The 14,399-nt window shown below is 40.7% G+C and overlaps 1 protein-coding gene across 1 annotated transcript in view; it reads left to right on the plus strand.

The window, feature by feature from the left end:
- The first annotated feature begins 4,149 nt into the window (after nucleotides 1–4,149).
- Nucleotides 4,150–14,399, plus strand: part of ATF2 (activating transcription factor 2) — a 43,067-nt gene continuing 32,817 nt past the window's right edge. The window contains exons 1-4 of the mRNA XM_088527024.1: nucleotides 4,150–4,246; nucleotides 7,686–7,720; nucleotides 13,021–13,095; nucleotides 13,742–13,810. Coding sequence (XP_088383150.1) covers nucleotides 13,763–13,810 — 48 coding nt within the window. The 5' untranslated portion in view covers nucleotides 4,150–4,246; nucleotides 7,686–7,720; nucleotides 13,021–13,095; nucleotides 13,742–13,762. The remainder of the gene's footprint in view (nucleotides 4,247–7,685; nucleotides 7,721–13,020; nucleotides 13,096–13,741; nucleotides 13,811–14,399) is intronic.

The raw sequence follows: 14,399 nt of genomic DNA on the forward strand, positions 1-14,399 counted from the left end.
CCTGTTGCCTGCATTTATTCTCTTTTTCCTTAGGATATCTGGAAGCATGTAGTCAATCAGTCACCATGGATTTCTCCTGAATTACATATACATATAACATAGAACCTTTAAAGCAATGTCTTAAGGTCAAACAAATTTATATATATACACACACATTGTCATATAGTGTAGAGAGATTAAATATGGAAGGGTATGTGGTAGCATTTTTCCATCACTTATGCTTCAGACTCATTCAGAACTGTTTTCATGCACAAATTGTTTTTTTTTACACTAGCTCACACAAGGTGTTTTGGCATCCCTTGCTAGAAGGAGCTAAATGATCTGTGAACATGGATAGGGAAATTATTTTTGCGTCAGTTTTCAGATGCACTGTAATTTTTGATGAGGTTTCTTGATCAGTTCTGATTCCTGTCCAGATTAAACTATTTGGTTTAGATTTTTGATAAATTTTGCATAGCTTTGTCAAGTGTATCTAATTGTGGCATTTGAATATTATGCTATTACTTAGTTACTACATTCTTGGCATCATCTAATTAAAGAGAATTCCCAACTTTCTGATTTTAAGTCACTAGGACCAAAGTGTTTTTACTAACAAAATGCTTGCAGTATAAAGCTTTTCTTCTCATGGTATCTGTGTTTCAACAGGACAGTGCATTTCAAGGAATTGTCTATGCTTCTAGCAGTGAGCTTTGTACTACTGTGCTAACCAGTAGAGGTTTTCTGATACCACATCAAGCTTCCTACTCGGGATATTAATTAATAGATCTGCTTATTCAGCAAATTCAGAAAAAAAATGGCCTTTGGAAGAAGGAAACAGTGTTGCAATCTTTGTTGTTAGATGGGTACCAAATTAAGTGTGGGAAGCAGTCTACTCTGAACTATAAATAGCCTGTTACTAGGGAAGCCTAAAAGTGATTAGTGACTGTCAGGTCAGGGTGAGATGTAAATGTGGCTGTTTGAATATGAACTCAAATATCAAACTGATGTTTGTATAGCCTGATGTGGGAATGTGGCTTAGGCTACTTCTCCCACATTGTCTTTGGAGAAAATAATGATTTTCACAAAAACATTAAAAGCTAGACTAGACTCTAAATATGGAGAACAGTCATATATAAAAAGTATGCATGCAAGTTCATGAGTTTAAAAATGTAGTATCTTTAAATATTTGGCATAGTATTAGTAATACCTTATAGGCATGGGTTTGGAAATTGTCTTTTCCTATAAGAAGGAGGTAAAGCCTGGTGTAGCTGTCTTGCATGTTTGCACTCGTGCAGTGTTTTTCTATGAACCTGATGGTAGTTGTTTGCATAAGCTCTTCTCTTACTGAGCTGACACCCTGTGTATCGGTGTGGGTGAGCTGCAGATGAAGGTTGCTGGGATTCTAGCCTCAAGTTTATCCTGCTGCCTTTCTGGTGGGCAATGACTGTGTCTACTTAGCTCACTTTATCTGCCTGTTTTGACTGTTATCTGTGTTCTACTCTTAGTACCACTGAAATCTCTGGTTTGGTTCTGAGCTTGGGCCATACTTTCTTTATCCCTGGAGACATTTGAGTTTGGAATGTTTCGCAAGTTCACTGAATAGTCTAGGCTGTACTGGAGTGCTTAATAGCACTCTACTGCTATTTTTAAACACTAATAGAGTGTTTAATGCAGGGTTTGTATTCCCATATTATTGGGATTTGACCAGGCCACAATCTTCAAACTCATCTCAGTCAGGCCTAGCTTTGGGTCTGTAAATCGTGTTTATTAATAAGTGTGCTTGGTGTAGATATTAGTTCTGGTTAAGCTATTGCCCCATAACCTAAGAAAAGAAAGCATTTAGTGTTACCACTGGTTACTTTAAATAGCTTTTGATTAGAATTTCTGGATTCACACCCCTCCTTTCCCTTGTGATTCACCCTGTCAACATGTACCCTCTTTCTTATCAGACTTCTCTGAAAAGCAAGAAACATCTCAGGTGGCCCAGAATACAGAGGTGAAATCTTATTAGTAGCATTTTCCCAAGCTTGTTACCTTTTAAATCACTCTTAAGACTACTGAAATGATGCAAAACCAAGTAAAACTGTTGCTAGGCTATGGCAATTCTGAAAGAATTGATTTGTTGCCCATAAAGACAAGGTCTTTCAAAACATGGCAACAAACCTTCAGACAGGATTATCCTTCTTATGGGGTGATAAAGGGCTTAGAAGCAATGAAGGATGACTAGATTTCCACATCTGAATGAGCAGGGGCACATTAACTTCGTTCATCTATTTTCCTTGTTCTCAGAACAAACAAAAAAAACCCACAGATCTCAGGCTTGCTGCTAACTGGAGCGCTTTAACAGCTTGGTCAGTCTGAACGGTTTTACAGGGATAAAAAGTTTTATGAAAATACAAAAGGGATAAATATAAATATGTAAAAGATTTTTTTAACCAAAAAAATCTGTTTTGGGGAGCAATGGAGCAGTAGCAAGCTATCTGAAAGGGTTTCCATTCCCCTCCATAAGAGTCTACATTAGCAGAAGACCTTTTCCATAGGTTAAAGAAACCAAAGTCCCATGAACCAATGCTGCAGACTTCACTTTCTTGAAAGCTTTGTCATATTTTTCTTCTGACATGGACTTTGTTGACCTTAGAGAATGTCACTCGAGAAGACTGTTACAGTTTCTGTACAGAGGATTGTGTTCATGGTTTGTTGTTAGAGTCTGTTGGAGCAGATGCACCTTGAAAGTGACGTGTACAACAATGTTTCCATAATGTATAATGAAGGAAACATTTTTGATACTAACTGTGTTCTTATGTCATTGCTGCAGGTAGAAATGATTCATCCTTCTATCCTGCATCCTTCTTTGACTTATGTTCTTCCTCTGTGCTTATGTTTTTAGGGTTTTTTTGAGGGGAGGGGGAGGAAGGGGGGTATAAATTTCACATTGAGGAAAGGCAGAGAACTTGAAGAACTTGAGTTAACTTTTCTGCTCAGGACTGATGCCATGTGAAGATCTGAAACACTGGCTATTTGTCTAACGTAGCTCTTGATTTTTCCATAGAAATCTTGTAACTGTAGAAAGGGCAAGATTTCTGTTCCTCTCCTCTCAGCATTCAAATGAGTCTTTCACAACATATTACAATGAATAATCCTAATGTTAAGTAAATGGTATACTTGTAAGCAGGATCCTTTATCCTTTTTCATCTTGAAGCACTTTGCAGAAGTCCCATACAGTGCCCAGCAAAACAATTCATGAGAGGAAATACAGCTGCTCTGTCTAGTCTTTTGCAGGGAGAAATTTATGCAACATGCAATTACATACTGCAGAATTTGCTTATGACATTGGAGGCAATACTCTTTTTTAGAAATTTTACCTATTTATATTTTCTTTGTAGTCTTTTGTATGGATCTGTATCCTGACCAGAGACTGATGCTCAGAACAAGTTCCAAAATAGTCATGAGCACAGAATTAAAACTGCATCCTGGCTTCAGAGGCTAAACTGTGTCCCCAGAGGTGATGAGGATAATTTTAATTAATCCAAAATGTGCCTTATTTCTTACCTAGAAAAATTCAGATAAGGATGCTTTTACAGTTACATAACAATTTTCATGCGTGTTAAATAAGTTGAATGCTTAGCATAGCCGTGGCTTCAAACACACACCTGGCTCCCACCATGAGAAATGCAACTGTGAGGTTAGGAGAGTGGGAAATCAAATCAAAGAAATGAAACCACTAGAAGGTTTTGGGGGGGTTTCCCCTAAATTATTCCTCACAATTGAGCACAAAGTCCCTTGAGCAGTATCTTCCCCCAATGTGCCAGACTGCAGCCCTGACACAGCTTGGCTCCTCGAGCACCTCGGTGCACCTGAAATCTCAGGCCAGCCCAATGCATACGAGCTCTCCCGCCCTGGCTGCTGCATCCTGCCCAGCTGGGCGCTTCCGTGCGGCTCCTCGCAGGCCCCGGGGACCAGAGCAGCAGGGTGGACTGGTCACCCATCCGCGCGCCAGCCGGGGCGGGCCCTGCTTAACTAGCGCGATGCCCCGGCCGCGCCCAGCCCCGCTCCACTTCCGGCCACACAGACAGCGGGACAGCGCCCGGCGCGGCCCAGGCCCCAACCAATCAGTGGCGCGCCACCTCCCGCGCCCCGCCCCGCACCGCCACGTGACTCGCGCGCCGCCGCTGCCGCCCGCGGAGATGTCACTTGCGCTCTCGCGAGATGTGACGGAAGCCCGTGGGGGACCCGGCCTTTAACGTGCGGAGCGGCCGCGGCGGTCGCGGTGAGTTTGGCGGCAGCGCGCGGCGCCTCCGCTGCCCCGCGCAGGGGGCTCCGCACGGCCGGGGCGGGGGCGGCCGCCCTGGCGGCGGCGGCGGTGCCCGGGAGGCGGTAACATGGCGGCGCCGCGCCACCCCCTCCCCCACCGCGGCCTGCGGCCCCCGCCGCCCCCAGCGCCGCGGCCAGGCAGGGCCCGCGGGGCGGCCGGGCCCACGGCCAGGAGCGGCGCAGGGGGAGCGCCCCGGCCCCGGCCCTGCTCCGGGGGTCCCTGCGCCCGTTCCGCTGCGGAGCCAGCGCGGGCCCCGCGCCGGCTGCGGCCTTGGCGCTTTTGCGGCCGCTCCCGGAGCGGCGGCTCCGTGCGGTAACGGGGACAGCATTAACCGTGTGCCGCTGTGTGCAGGACGGCGCATCCGTGCACTGCCATGCAGCTTCCTGCGCTTCTCCTACCTGTATCGCCTCCTTTTTGTAACCTCGTTTGTGAGGGGGGTCTGCGAGGTGTTTCCATGGGGCCGAAGTTACGCTGTTACTTTCCGTTACGCGGATTGAGCTCAGGAGCGGTGTTACTCTCCAGCTAAAGGTCCTGCCAGTTGTTCTTCTGCCCTGAAGTGAGAAATTGTCACAAAGCCAGAAATTCTGGGTTATCCGCTACTTTCCAACTAGTTGAGTCAGAGCGTTTGCATTTTCCTTTACACCTTTTAAAATTAATAGCTCTGTTTTCTTGTTGCATTTTCTGTGTGAGACGATGAATGTATTGCCCCAACCTGTTGCCAAGTGTGGAGCTACATACAGTTAATAAAGTCAAGAGCAAATAAAGATAAAGTCATAATCCTGCCTAAGTTGACACCTAAGGAATATGCAGTCTCAGCCGATAGCAGGAGGAAAACTCATTCATGTGGCTTTGGTTTTCCCTATATCCTCTGTACATAATGCCTGCCACCTTCCTGTGGGCCATGAGCTGGTTGGTGTTAACGGGAGCAGCTCTGCGCAGGTGCTTGCAAGGTGGCAAAAGACAGTCAGGTGAGGCGCTCCCTTGAGTTCCCTCAGGGTTTATTGTTCTGCTCACTAGAACCAGAGTCTCAAGACTGCCTTATTAAAAATAAAGAACAGAAACACCCAGAGCAATAACTTTGTCAGGGACTGTTTGCTATATAATACACTGAGGAAAATAGGAAACTTGCATTAAACTGTTGTTGTTTTTTTTTGTGTGTGTAGAGTGTTGTTGTTTTATCCACAGTGCGTTTATTTGTTAATAGGGGTGTTGCAGCTAGCTATTTCATCAGCTAATTGAATGTTTGGTCATCTTCACTGGCCTAGCTAGCATCTCTATCCTAACTTAAATTCTAGAGAAATGAAGTTGGTGTGCCTCTTTCCAGAAACTTCTTCACTATGCAGTATCTAGCATAAGATGCTCTGTTGCTAAGCTATATCTTGTGTAATTTCATAAATCATCATTATTTTCTGTATGCTGCTTTTCTGACAGTTTAAATGTTGTTCAGCCTCAACCTGAATAATTTGGTATTGTTTTGATTTCTATTTAATTAAGCTTTGCATGATCACCTGCATAAAAGTTAATCTTCTCATATCAGTTAGAAAAAGCTTACCAGTCTAAAAGGCTTTACCAATTTTTAAGTTTTTATATTAATTATTTTTCTGTAGTTTTATTTCCAATCTTAGTATGTTTATGGTCTGTTAAAATGATGCTGAATTTCTATATAAAAGTAATTAAATGAACAAGTGTGATTCAAAACTATAACTTTTTTTTTCTGACACTGAGTAGAGTTAAGGTTATTATAGTCCCCCAAAATAAAAAAAAATGCCTGTTTCCTTTAAACTGCCTAGGTGCATTCTGAGGAGACACGGAACGCAAGCAGGAGATGGAAACGCAAGGCAGCCTTACGGTGTGATGCAGTGGCTCGTGCTCTTCCAGTTCACGCCATACCCGCTCTAGCAGCAGGGCAGCTTGCATTAGTGTCAGGTTGGAAATTCCAGCTGAGCTGCTGGCTCTGCCAGGGATCTTCCCTAGCTTCCCCTCTGCCTGTTGGCAAGGGCAGCCCTGCAGTACCCGTGTGTCCAACGTATATCACAGGAGCACAAAACAGTTGGGGTTGGAAGGGGCCCCTGGGGATTATCCGATCCAACCAGAGTCCCCTACAACAGGTTGCCCAGGACTGTGACCAGTTGGATTTCTCCAAATACGGAGATGCCACAACCCACACGAGCAATCTGTTCTAATATTCAACCGTTCTTGCGGTGTGAAGTGTTTCAAGGTAACTACAGGTTTTTAGATTCTTAACTAGATTCTTAATGACTCAGTTCTGCACTTCATGGATGAAATCTGGGGAAAAAAATAAACATTAGTTTTCTATTAGTCCTTTCTTTTTGCATTTTGAATTTACTGGAAATTGTACAGTAAAATGAGACTGGATTTCTGATGTCTCTTAGATTGATCAAAATTTTAAAACTTTGAAACATGGTAGGATTTATATTCTGCCATTCATTTTTTCTGTTGTCTTAAGCAAATCATTAAAATATCAGGGAGTACTGCCCCTGGCTGTTTCTTCTCAGAGGGTTCATGTGCCTTTCACTCAACTCTGAGTTGTGTTTACATAGCATGAATTTTGTCTTAGCCAAAGACCAAGGTGCCTCTGAAAAATATTTAAGCCAAGGGCTTGAAGCAGGAACTACCCTTCCCAGGCAATGTCAGGCCTAAATGTTTTCTGCCTGTGCTCCCTGTTTACCAGAACTGCACCTTCCCGTGCCTAAAAGCCTGTGCCTTCAGCAGAGCTGCAATAACTTAATTGCTTTGTTTCTGCACACAAGACTGTCGGGGCAACTGTGTTTCTTCTCGTTTGAACTTGTTAGATTTATTCCCTTTTCTTTTTTGTTCATGTCCTCTGGCTTATAGAAGGCCACTTACGTGTTTGCCTTGGTTTGTCATAGACATCTGTTATAAACAGTTAACTAGTAACAGCAAAGTGTTACAAATTAGACTCTTATTGAGAGGGAAATGGAGCGCCGTGCTGCAGGCAGTGCTGGCTTCCTGAGCCTTCCCCAGAACTCTCTGGAACACGTTGTGTCTTCTAGGAAGTAGAGCAGCCACTTTAGTGAGCCCTGAAGTGGCAGCCAGGAAGTAAAATCTCCCTGTTTCCTCCTTGATGGCTTTGAAACTTACATCCTATAAATACCCCGTACTCTGGCCTACAGTCATGCTGGGGAGGGGTGGGTAGGATCCACTGAGGAACATTCTGGTGATTCCACCTGCTTTATAAGAAGGAAAATACTTAATCGATATTTATTGTTATTTTTTTCTCTCTCCCTGTCTCTTGTTCAGTTTTGTTTTTGAAGTTAATTTCTATGGTCATATTAATAAAGTCAGTCAGAACAGTGAAGTAATAATTAGACTACCTTTCCTTCACTTTTTTTTTTTTTCTTTTGAATTATAGGAAAGCAAAAAGAGCAACTGATCCAGCCCCTCCAGGTAAGTGGAGCATTTTTTTTTTCTTTTTTTTTCTTTTTTTCCCCCCCTTTATAGTACCAGCATTTTATTTGATTTTCAACCTCCTACTAAGTTGTGTATTCTATATACTAACTTCTGATTTCTACTGAGAGCAAAAGTTTCAAGTTTGCCTCTATAATATGTGGAAATAAAGATGGGGGTCGTGTTGGAGTCTCTTATACTATACAGTATAGTATACAGCTGTAGAAAGTGCAATTAATTTGACTGTAGAACAAAGGCAACTGTTATAATTTTGGAGGTTTAAATTTGGAAAACAATATAGCTACATTTTTCTTAGAATCATGGAAGTTATTCACCTCAGGTAGACTTAGAATCGATAGTATTTCGATAGTTTTGACCTTGTCCTTTTATGCCTTAGTTATATTTTTTTAAACTTCATTTTATAATATATATATATATATTTTTTTAAGGATACTTCTTAAAAGAATCATGCACTATAATAAGGTTGACAGAAAAGCATGCTATGTTTGTATGCAGTAGGAGTTTGTATCTTGCAGTGATAAGGGACAAGATCCCAGATCAAATGTAAAAAGTAAATTGAAATGTTTAATAGGCAGTATCTGTCTAGAAATGCAGGAAATGTAGGAAAAACATCACTGATGCTGTCACTTAAGCATTTTGTGATAAACAGACCCAGGGGAAACTTTATGCAAAAGGATTGTCTTAATTTTGGTTTGTCTCCACAGTCTAGCACTTTTTTTATTTGTTTTAACTTTCTCATCTTTTCAAACCTCATCTTTTTTTTTTTTTTTTTTTTTTTTTGTGTTGGTAGCTACAGGTGAAGTCTGCTCAGCCCTTGAAGGCGCTAGCACAAAAGACATGCTGTCTTCTGACATACAGCATGCTGAAGGCAGGTTAAATGTTCAGAGTCCTTAGCTCCAATGAATAGTACTAGGGGCATGCACATTTTTCTCAGCAAACTTGCATAGATTTCTTTCTTTTTTTTTTTAAGGAACTCTTAATCTGCATGTGTACGCTTCAAGCAAGTGTTCAAAAGCCTTTTACTAAGCATTTGAGATTGTGTCTGTTTTTATGGCTCCTGACATGTAGGGAAATAAGAGAAAGTGGAAGAAGCTTTACCAGAAGAAGCCTACAAGGCATTGGTTAATTCAGTGCATGATTCTCTCTTACAAGTCTTCAGGAAGATACTCTAGAGGCAAGCTTTGAAGCATGCAGTAATAGTTTTCAGAATGTGTACTTAATGTTTAAAATTTATATATAAAAGTAAAACGATTGTTGAAAGCTGTTTGTGTAGCACATTTAAAACAGTTCTATTAAACAATATAACTAAATATTAGTAAATTATGTGCAACCCTTATTATTTTAATGTTCTTTATATTTTGAACATACGTACTTATATATTCTGCTGCCGTATGTTCTTCTCAGAATAGGGGGATAAGATGTAAAATAGACTTATGACATTTTAAATAAGAACATGCATGAAAATATCTTAGCATGATATAGAAAGTATAGAGTGAGTGAGTCAGGGAAGTAGCAAATAATACTGCCAAGATAATTTGATGCTTTTCCTCTGCTCAGCTCTGCTCCTGTTTCTGAGGGTAATTCAAAAGACCACACTATAATCTATGGACTTATTTTGCTACTGAAAGCAATTTAGATGAGGAAGGTTTGTAGAAAAATGTATTACTGTGGACTACAGTAGGAAACATTTATTTGAGATGTGCGGATTATCTAAAGAGATAATGTCAACGCGGGAATAGTGTTTGCTTGTACCAGGGTTACCATCCAAGATGTCTGTAATTCTACATAATGGTAGCTGTTGGCTACTTGCATACTTAATTTCTCATTTGGTGGGGTAGGTAACGTTTTGGTTGAGAAGGCATCCAAGTTTTGTTTTGTTTTAGGGGAAAATAATATTTTTACGCTTCTCTTTAATTGTGATATTCTGTCTTATAGAGTAGATAGTTCCTAGCAGCCTTTTGAAATTAGGATAATGTGATCACAAACTTCTGTCTTGAAGGTGTGTCCTCTGTATGGTAGTCTTGTTTCTTATTTGTCTTGGGCAATAAACAATCCAGAAAGAAAAGAGCAGGCAAAAGCAGAAGATGGATTTTCTTCCCTGGCAGCTACACTTTTATTTGATAGGCTGTAAAGTTAACCACCCAAGTCATTTAAATCCGTCAGAACTTTACCCGAGTCCGAGTTCTTTTTTGTTGTTGTTCACCTCCATTTCTAGCTATGGTGATGTCTTTATGGTATAGAATAATTTAGGACTCGAGATCATGTTATGCAAAGCCCTGCTCGAAACAGGGCAGACATGAGAGCTGGGCTGTGTTGTTCAGCGACTTGTCCACTCAAGTTTTACATTTGCAGGGATGGAGGTTCCACAGCCTCTCTGGGTAACCCAGTCCAGTGTTTAATTATCCCCACTGTTGTTTTTTCCCTTACATTTGCTTGTAAGTAGCTTACTGTGGTTGTGAACATCTCCTCTGTTGTGCACCCCTCAGAGCCTGTGTCTTTGCTCTCTGGAATGGTGCAGTAGGCAGTGCAAGACAGCAAATATTCCTCCTTTGCATTCCTTCTCCAGGCTGAGTAAACAGAGCTCCTAAACATTCCTCTTGTTTGCCACGTAGTCCAGCCCCGTAGCTGTCCTGTGACCCTGCAGCGCGCTCCGGTTGGTCAGTGTCTGTCCTGCCTGCAGGGATTCGCAGCGGGACCCCGGACTCCGGCTGGAGCTGTGGAAGTGCCGGTACAGGAGGGCAGTCCCCTGCCTTGCTGCGCTTGCTGCGCATTGCTGATTGAGCCCGATACGCAGGTAGCTTTGCTTGCTGCTGCCTTGACTGCAGCTGCTTGTCCACCAAGACCCATAGGTTCTCCAAAGCTGTTTTACAGCTGGTTGCCCCTCCGCCTGCACTCTTGTGTGAGGCTAATAAAGTTCTAGCAACAAGCTTTGTGTTTGCTTTGTAATAGGTGAATGCAATACCTGCAGATTTGGCAGGACTTAAGCCCTTTGTTTTCCCATCCTCTTGGAGTCAGTTTCTGTTTAGGCTTATTATGCTCTACATATTAGTGGAATACATAAGTGAATTTTCTATTTTAAGTACAAAAATTACAGTACTTGAAGATGATGATATTTTTTCTCAGATGTTGGTTGGAATTTCTTTACAAGGCATTATTTTACAAAATTCAGACTGTGGCCTGCATTCAAGTAATATTGCAAAGTCCAGGAAATGAATTTGTCTCTGACCCTTTTCCAATAAATTATCCCACAGGACAACACTTTTTTCTTTTTCTTTTTTTTTTTTTTTTCAAAAGGATTGATATCCATAAATAAGATGATGTTAAAATCCCCAGGCTTCACAAACCTTCACAATTAACACACTGAAAGCAGACATCTACTTCATCTACATGTACATGTTTTGGCAAGACTATTTTAAAGGAGAAAATGGGCAGGCAGGAAAAATTAGTCTTTATAGACTGGCCTAAAAAAAAAAATACTACCAAGGGAATGGTTTGGGTGGGCTAGTTGTTTTGACATGTTCTTGTCGAAGATTGATAACCAGCAATAGTAGTACAGTGAAAAGTGTCCCATATGTCCCATATGTTAAACAGAATCTTTCTACTCTTGGAAATAAGAGGCTTTTGATATGGTCAGCCATTTCTGATACAGTTCTTGTATCCATAATATATTTATATGCATGCATATTGTATCTATGAGTTAGATATTGGTACTCCAATACTGAGATTTAACAGAGTTAATTTAATTTGTTATTTTGAAAAATATTATTTTTATTGCTATTTTAAAAACATCTTTTAAAAGATTCTGAATGATGCATAGTTTAGCAAAGACTATATGCTCTTGGAGTGACTTCTAAGCACTTGCTAGAGTTTTAGGCAAGCTGTAGGTAGTCCTAAAGCTTCAACGATGATATGCTAAAGTTTTAATTTGGGAGTATTCAGACTTGCCCATGACCTCATTAATATTCTTTTAATCAAAGTTCACAGCTTTAATAGCTCCAGGAATACTGAATTCCTTCAGAAACTTGAGACAGGTTATGAACTCCTTGCAAAGAACAGCAGAACAATCTCCATTCCCATTTTGCTTTGGCATCCGATGAATGTTTTTCTGCATTGTTGCTGCCAAAAACTCTCAAGTTTCTAGCAGTCATTCATCACTTCTTGGCTGGTGATCTCAGTCCTAATATCCTTATTCTGTTGAACATATATATTTAGAAGTGACACCTTGGAATCTCCTGCACTGCATGTTTTTGCTTCTTTGCCATTTGGTGCCCCACAGCCAAGGATACTGGACTCTCTCCTTTAAGTTATATTTAATAATACAATAGTAGTGACAGTAGGCAAATTCCTTTGCCCAAGGCTAAAGGACCACATAGTATGTCCTCTGCACCTAAAGCTGAGATATTGTCTTTTAACATATCTGCTTAAGCTGGCTTGATCTGTTCCCTGTCTAAACAGTGTACCAGCAGTGCAGCCTTGTAGGATGCTTGGGCAGCTTCAGAAGCCTTGCTGCTGTTCACAGCCAGGCTGCTAGGGCAGAGATGGGCTTATTCTGCTTACTGCTCTCTTTAATGATAAAGCTACCTATTTACTTGCCAGTTCAAGGAGAAGTCAAAGCTAATGCTGTCAGATCAATGTACAAATTCCCATACATAATGCTTGTGTTTCCTACTGGTTAAAGCCGCAGTTGGACTAAGGGTGCTGATCACTGCCTGGCTAGTCAGCCAGTTTGGTACTTCCCCCGACTTTATCATTTGACCGTAGAATAAGAGAACTTCAGGGATGATGTTTCTTTTGGGCCTGTAAAATGACAGAGTGGCCCAGAAGGGTGCGAGGGACGCACTCTGCTTTTGCTTCTCCTGCCCAGGGGTGCTCTTCCCTCTCCTAGAGAATTGCCAGGCCAGCCGTATTGCACTAGCAGATTCATTTTGGTTTTCTGGAACCTGAAGGGAAGTCAGTAATACAATAAGGTCCAGTAACGAGGTAAGTCAGAGAAAAGTGGAACATAAACCAGAGTTTTTAGCCCTCCAGCAGATCGAAATGGTTGTGGGAAGTTCCTAGTGGCTAGGGGGAAGGTTCCCACTCCTATGTGCAGCTTTCTATAACCATGTGGGATACTTTCTCCACTCTGAGAGAAAGGTAAAATCCATCTGGTGGATGGGTTGAAGTGGGTATTCCAGAAAGCATTGCTTCATGGATGAATTATAAGTATTCCTGTCATATTGTTAAGTTATATATTGTTATATGGTATCCAGGTAGATTACAATTAATGTCTCTTTCAATTGCAGTTCATTGCCATGAAAAGGAGGATATGATAGTTTGTCCTATGAAATCAGCTTACATGTGAAATTTGGCAGGTATGTTTATCTCGGTGTATACAGCACAAAGCAGAATAGCATTAATATTTATTACTTCTTTCTTAAATATTGCTTACTCTATAAATAAATACTAGCTGTATGGCCAAAACATTAATAAAATACGTGTTTTTGTGGTTTTGCTTGTGAAAGATTATATAAAGGACAATTCATTAACTTGTAAAGATAATCTTCCAGGATCATGAGAAAAGAAACGAATGACTTTCTCATGTCTGTCTGGAGTATATTCCTGGCTATTCGGTTCTATCTATGGCTTTGTTCTTTTTCTGTGGGAATTAGGTAATTATTGCAATATATATTCATTTCAATAGTTAGCTGTCTTGCTACATTTTCAGTTAGTTTTTGCAGTGAGTTGTGTTATGTGCATATACTTGTATTTCCAACTGAGGTCCATGTTCAGGACCTTCTATGTCTTTGGTTTTGTGCATCTTCCTTACAGAGACTTAGAAACCATACTCTGAAGCCAGGTGTCATTGAATCTCTGGTATTTAACTAACTCAGGGCAGACAAAAGGCAGAAGTTCTTGTCCAAGGAATATTGACATCTACTTCGGATGTTGATATATGGATAATTTGTTGCAATTCTTGTTGCTTCTCTCTCTTCATCTTCTGCTCTCATTTTAATGCAGGTAACACACGACCTGTGGAATATGAGTGATGACAAACCCTTTTTATGCACTGCCCCTGGATGTGGCCAGGTAATGGACTAATTTGAAGTTATTAACAAATGTGGGATAGAATTGAAACAGTGAAACGCATTTTCAAAGACTGTAGGAAAGGAAAAACTAATTAAATTATCCTGTTTGAGCTTAAAACAATTTTTGTAGTCTTGCCTTTTTTTTTTTTCCTCCCCCATCCTGTAATCACCCTGTTTTGTATTACGTAATATGCATTTTTCAGAATATTCAAATGTTAGCCATTGTGAAACTTGCAGTAATTCTGTCCTTAAACATTTTAGGAAAGTATCTTTCTTTTTTTTTTTTTTATAATCACTTTGCAGTAACCTAAAATTTTGGTGAATTTTTACATCCATTGTGACTGCAAGCATCTAATGGCGTAGAACTTTATAGCTGTGTGTGTATATGTACATAAAAGGAAGATGCTAACAGTATGCATACCATGAAAAATTTTGATTCCTATCATAGATCTAATGTTTGATTAAATAGTGTTAGCAGGTGGAATATTGAATGTGAGCTGAAAAGAATTGTTACTAACGAGGTTCTTAACAGATTGCTTAAAAGGAAGCTGTCTTAACACTTTAATTTAGTAACCAGAAACTGAATGAAT

Source organism: Tinamus guttatus, unplaced genomic scaffold, assembly GCF_059628265.1.
Source record: "Tinamus guttatus ecotype Peru unplaced genomic scaffold, ASM5962826v1 Tinamus_guttatus_pri_ptg000260l, whole genome shotgun sequence".
NCBI classification, from domain to species: Eukaryota; Metazoa; Chordata; class Aves; order Tinamiformes; family Tinamidae; genus Tinamus; species Tinamus guttatus.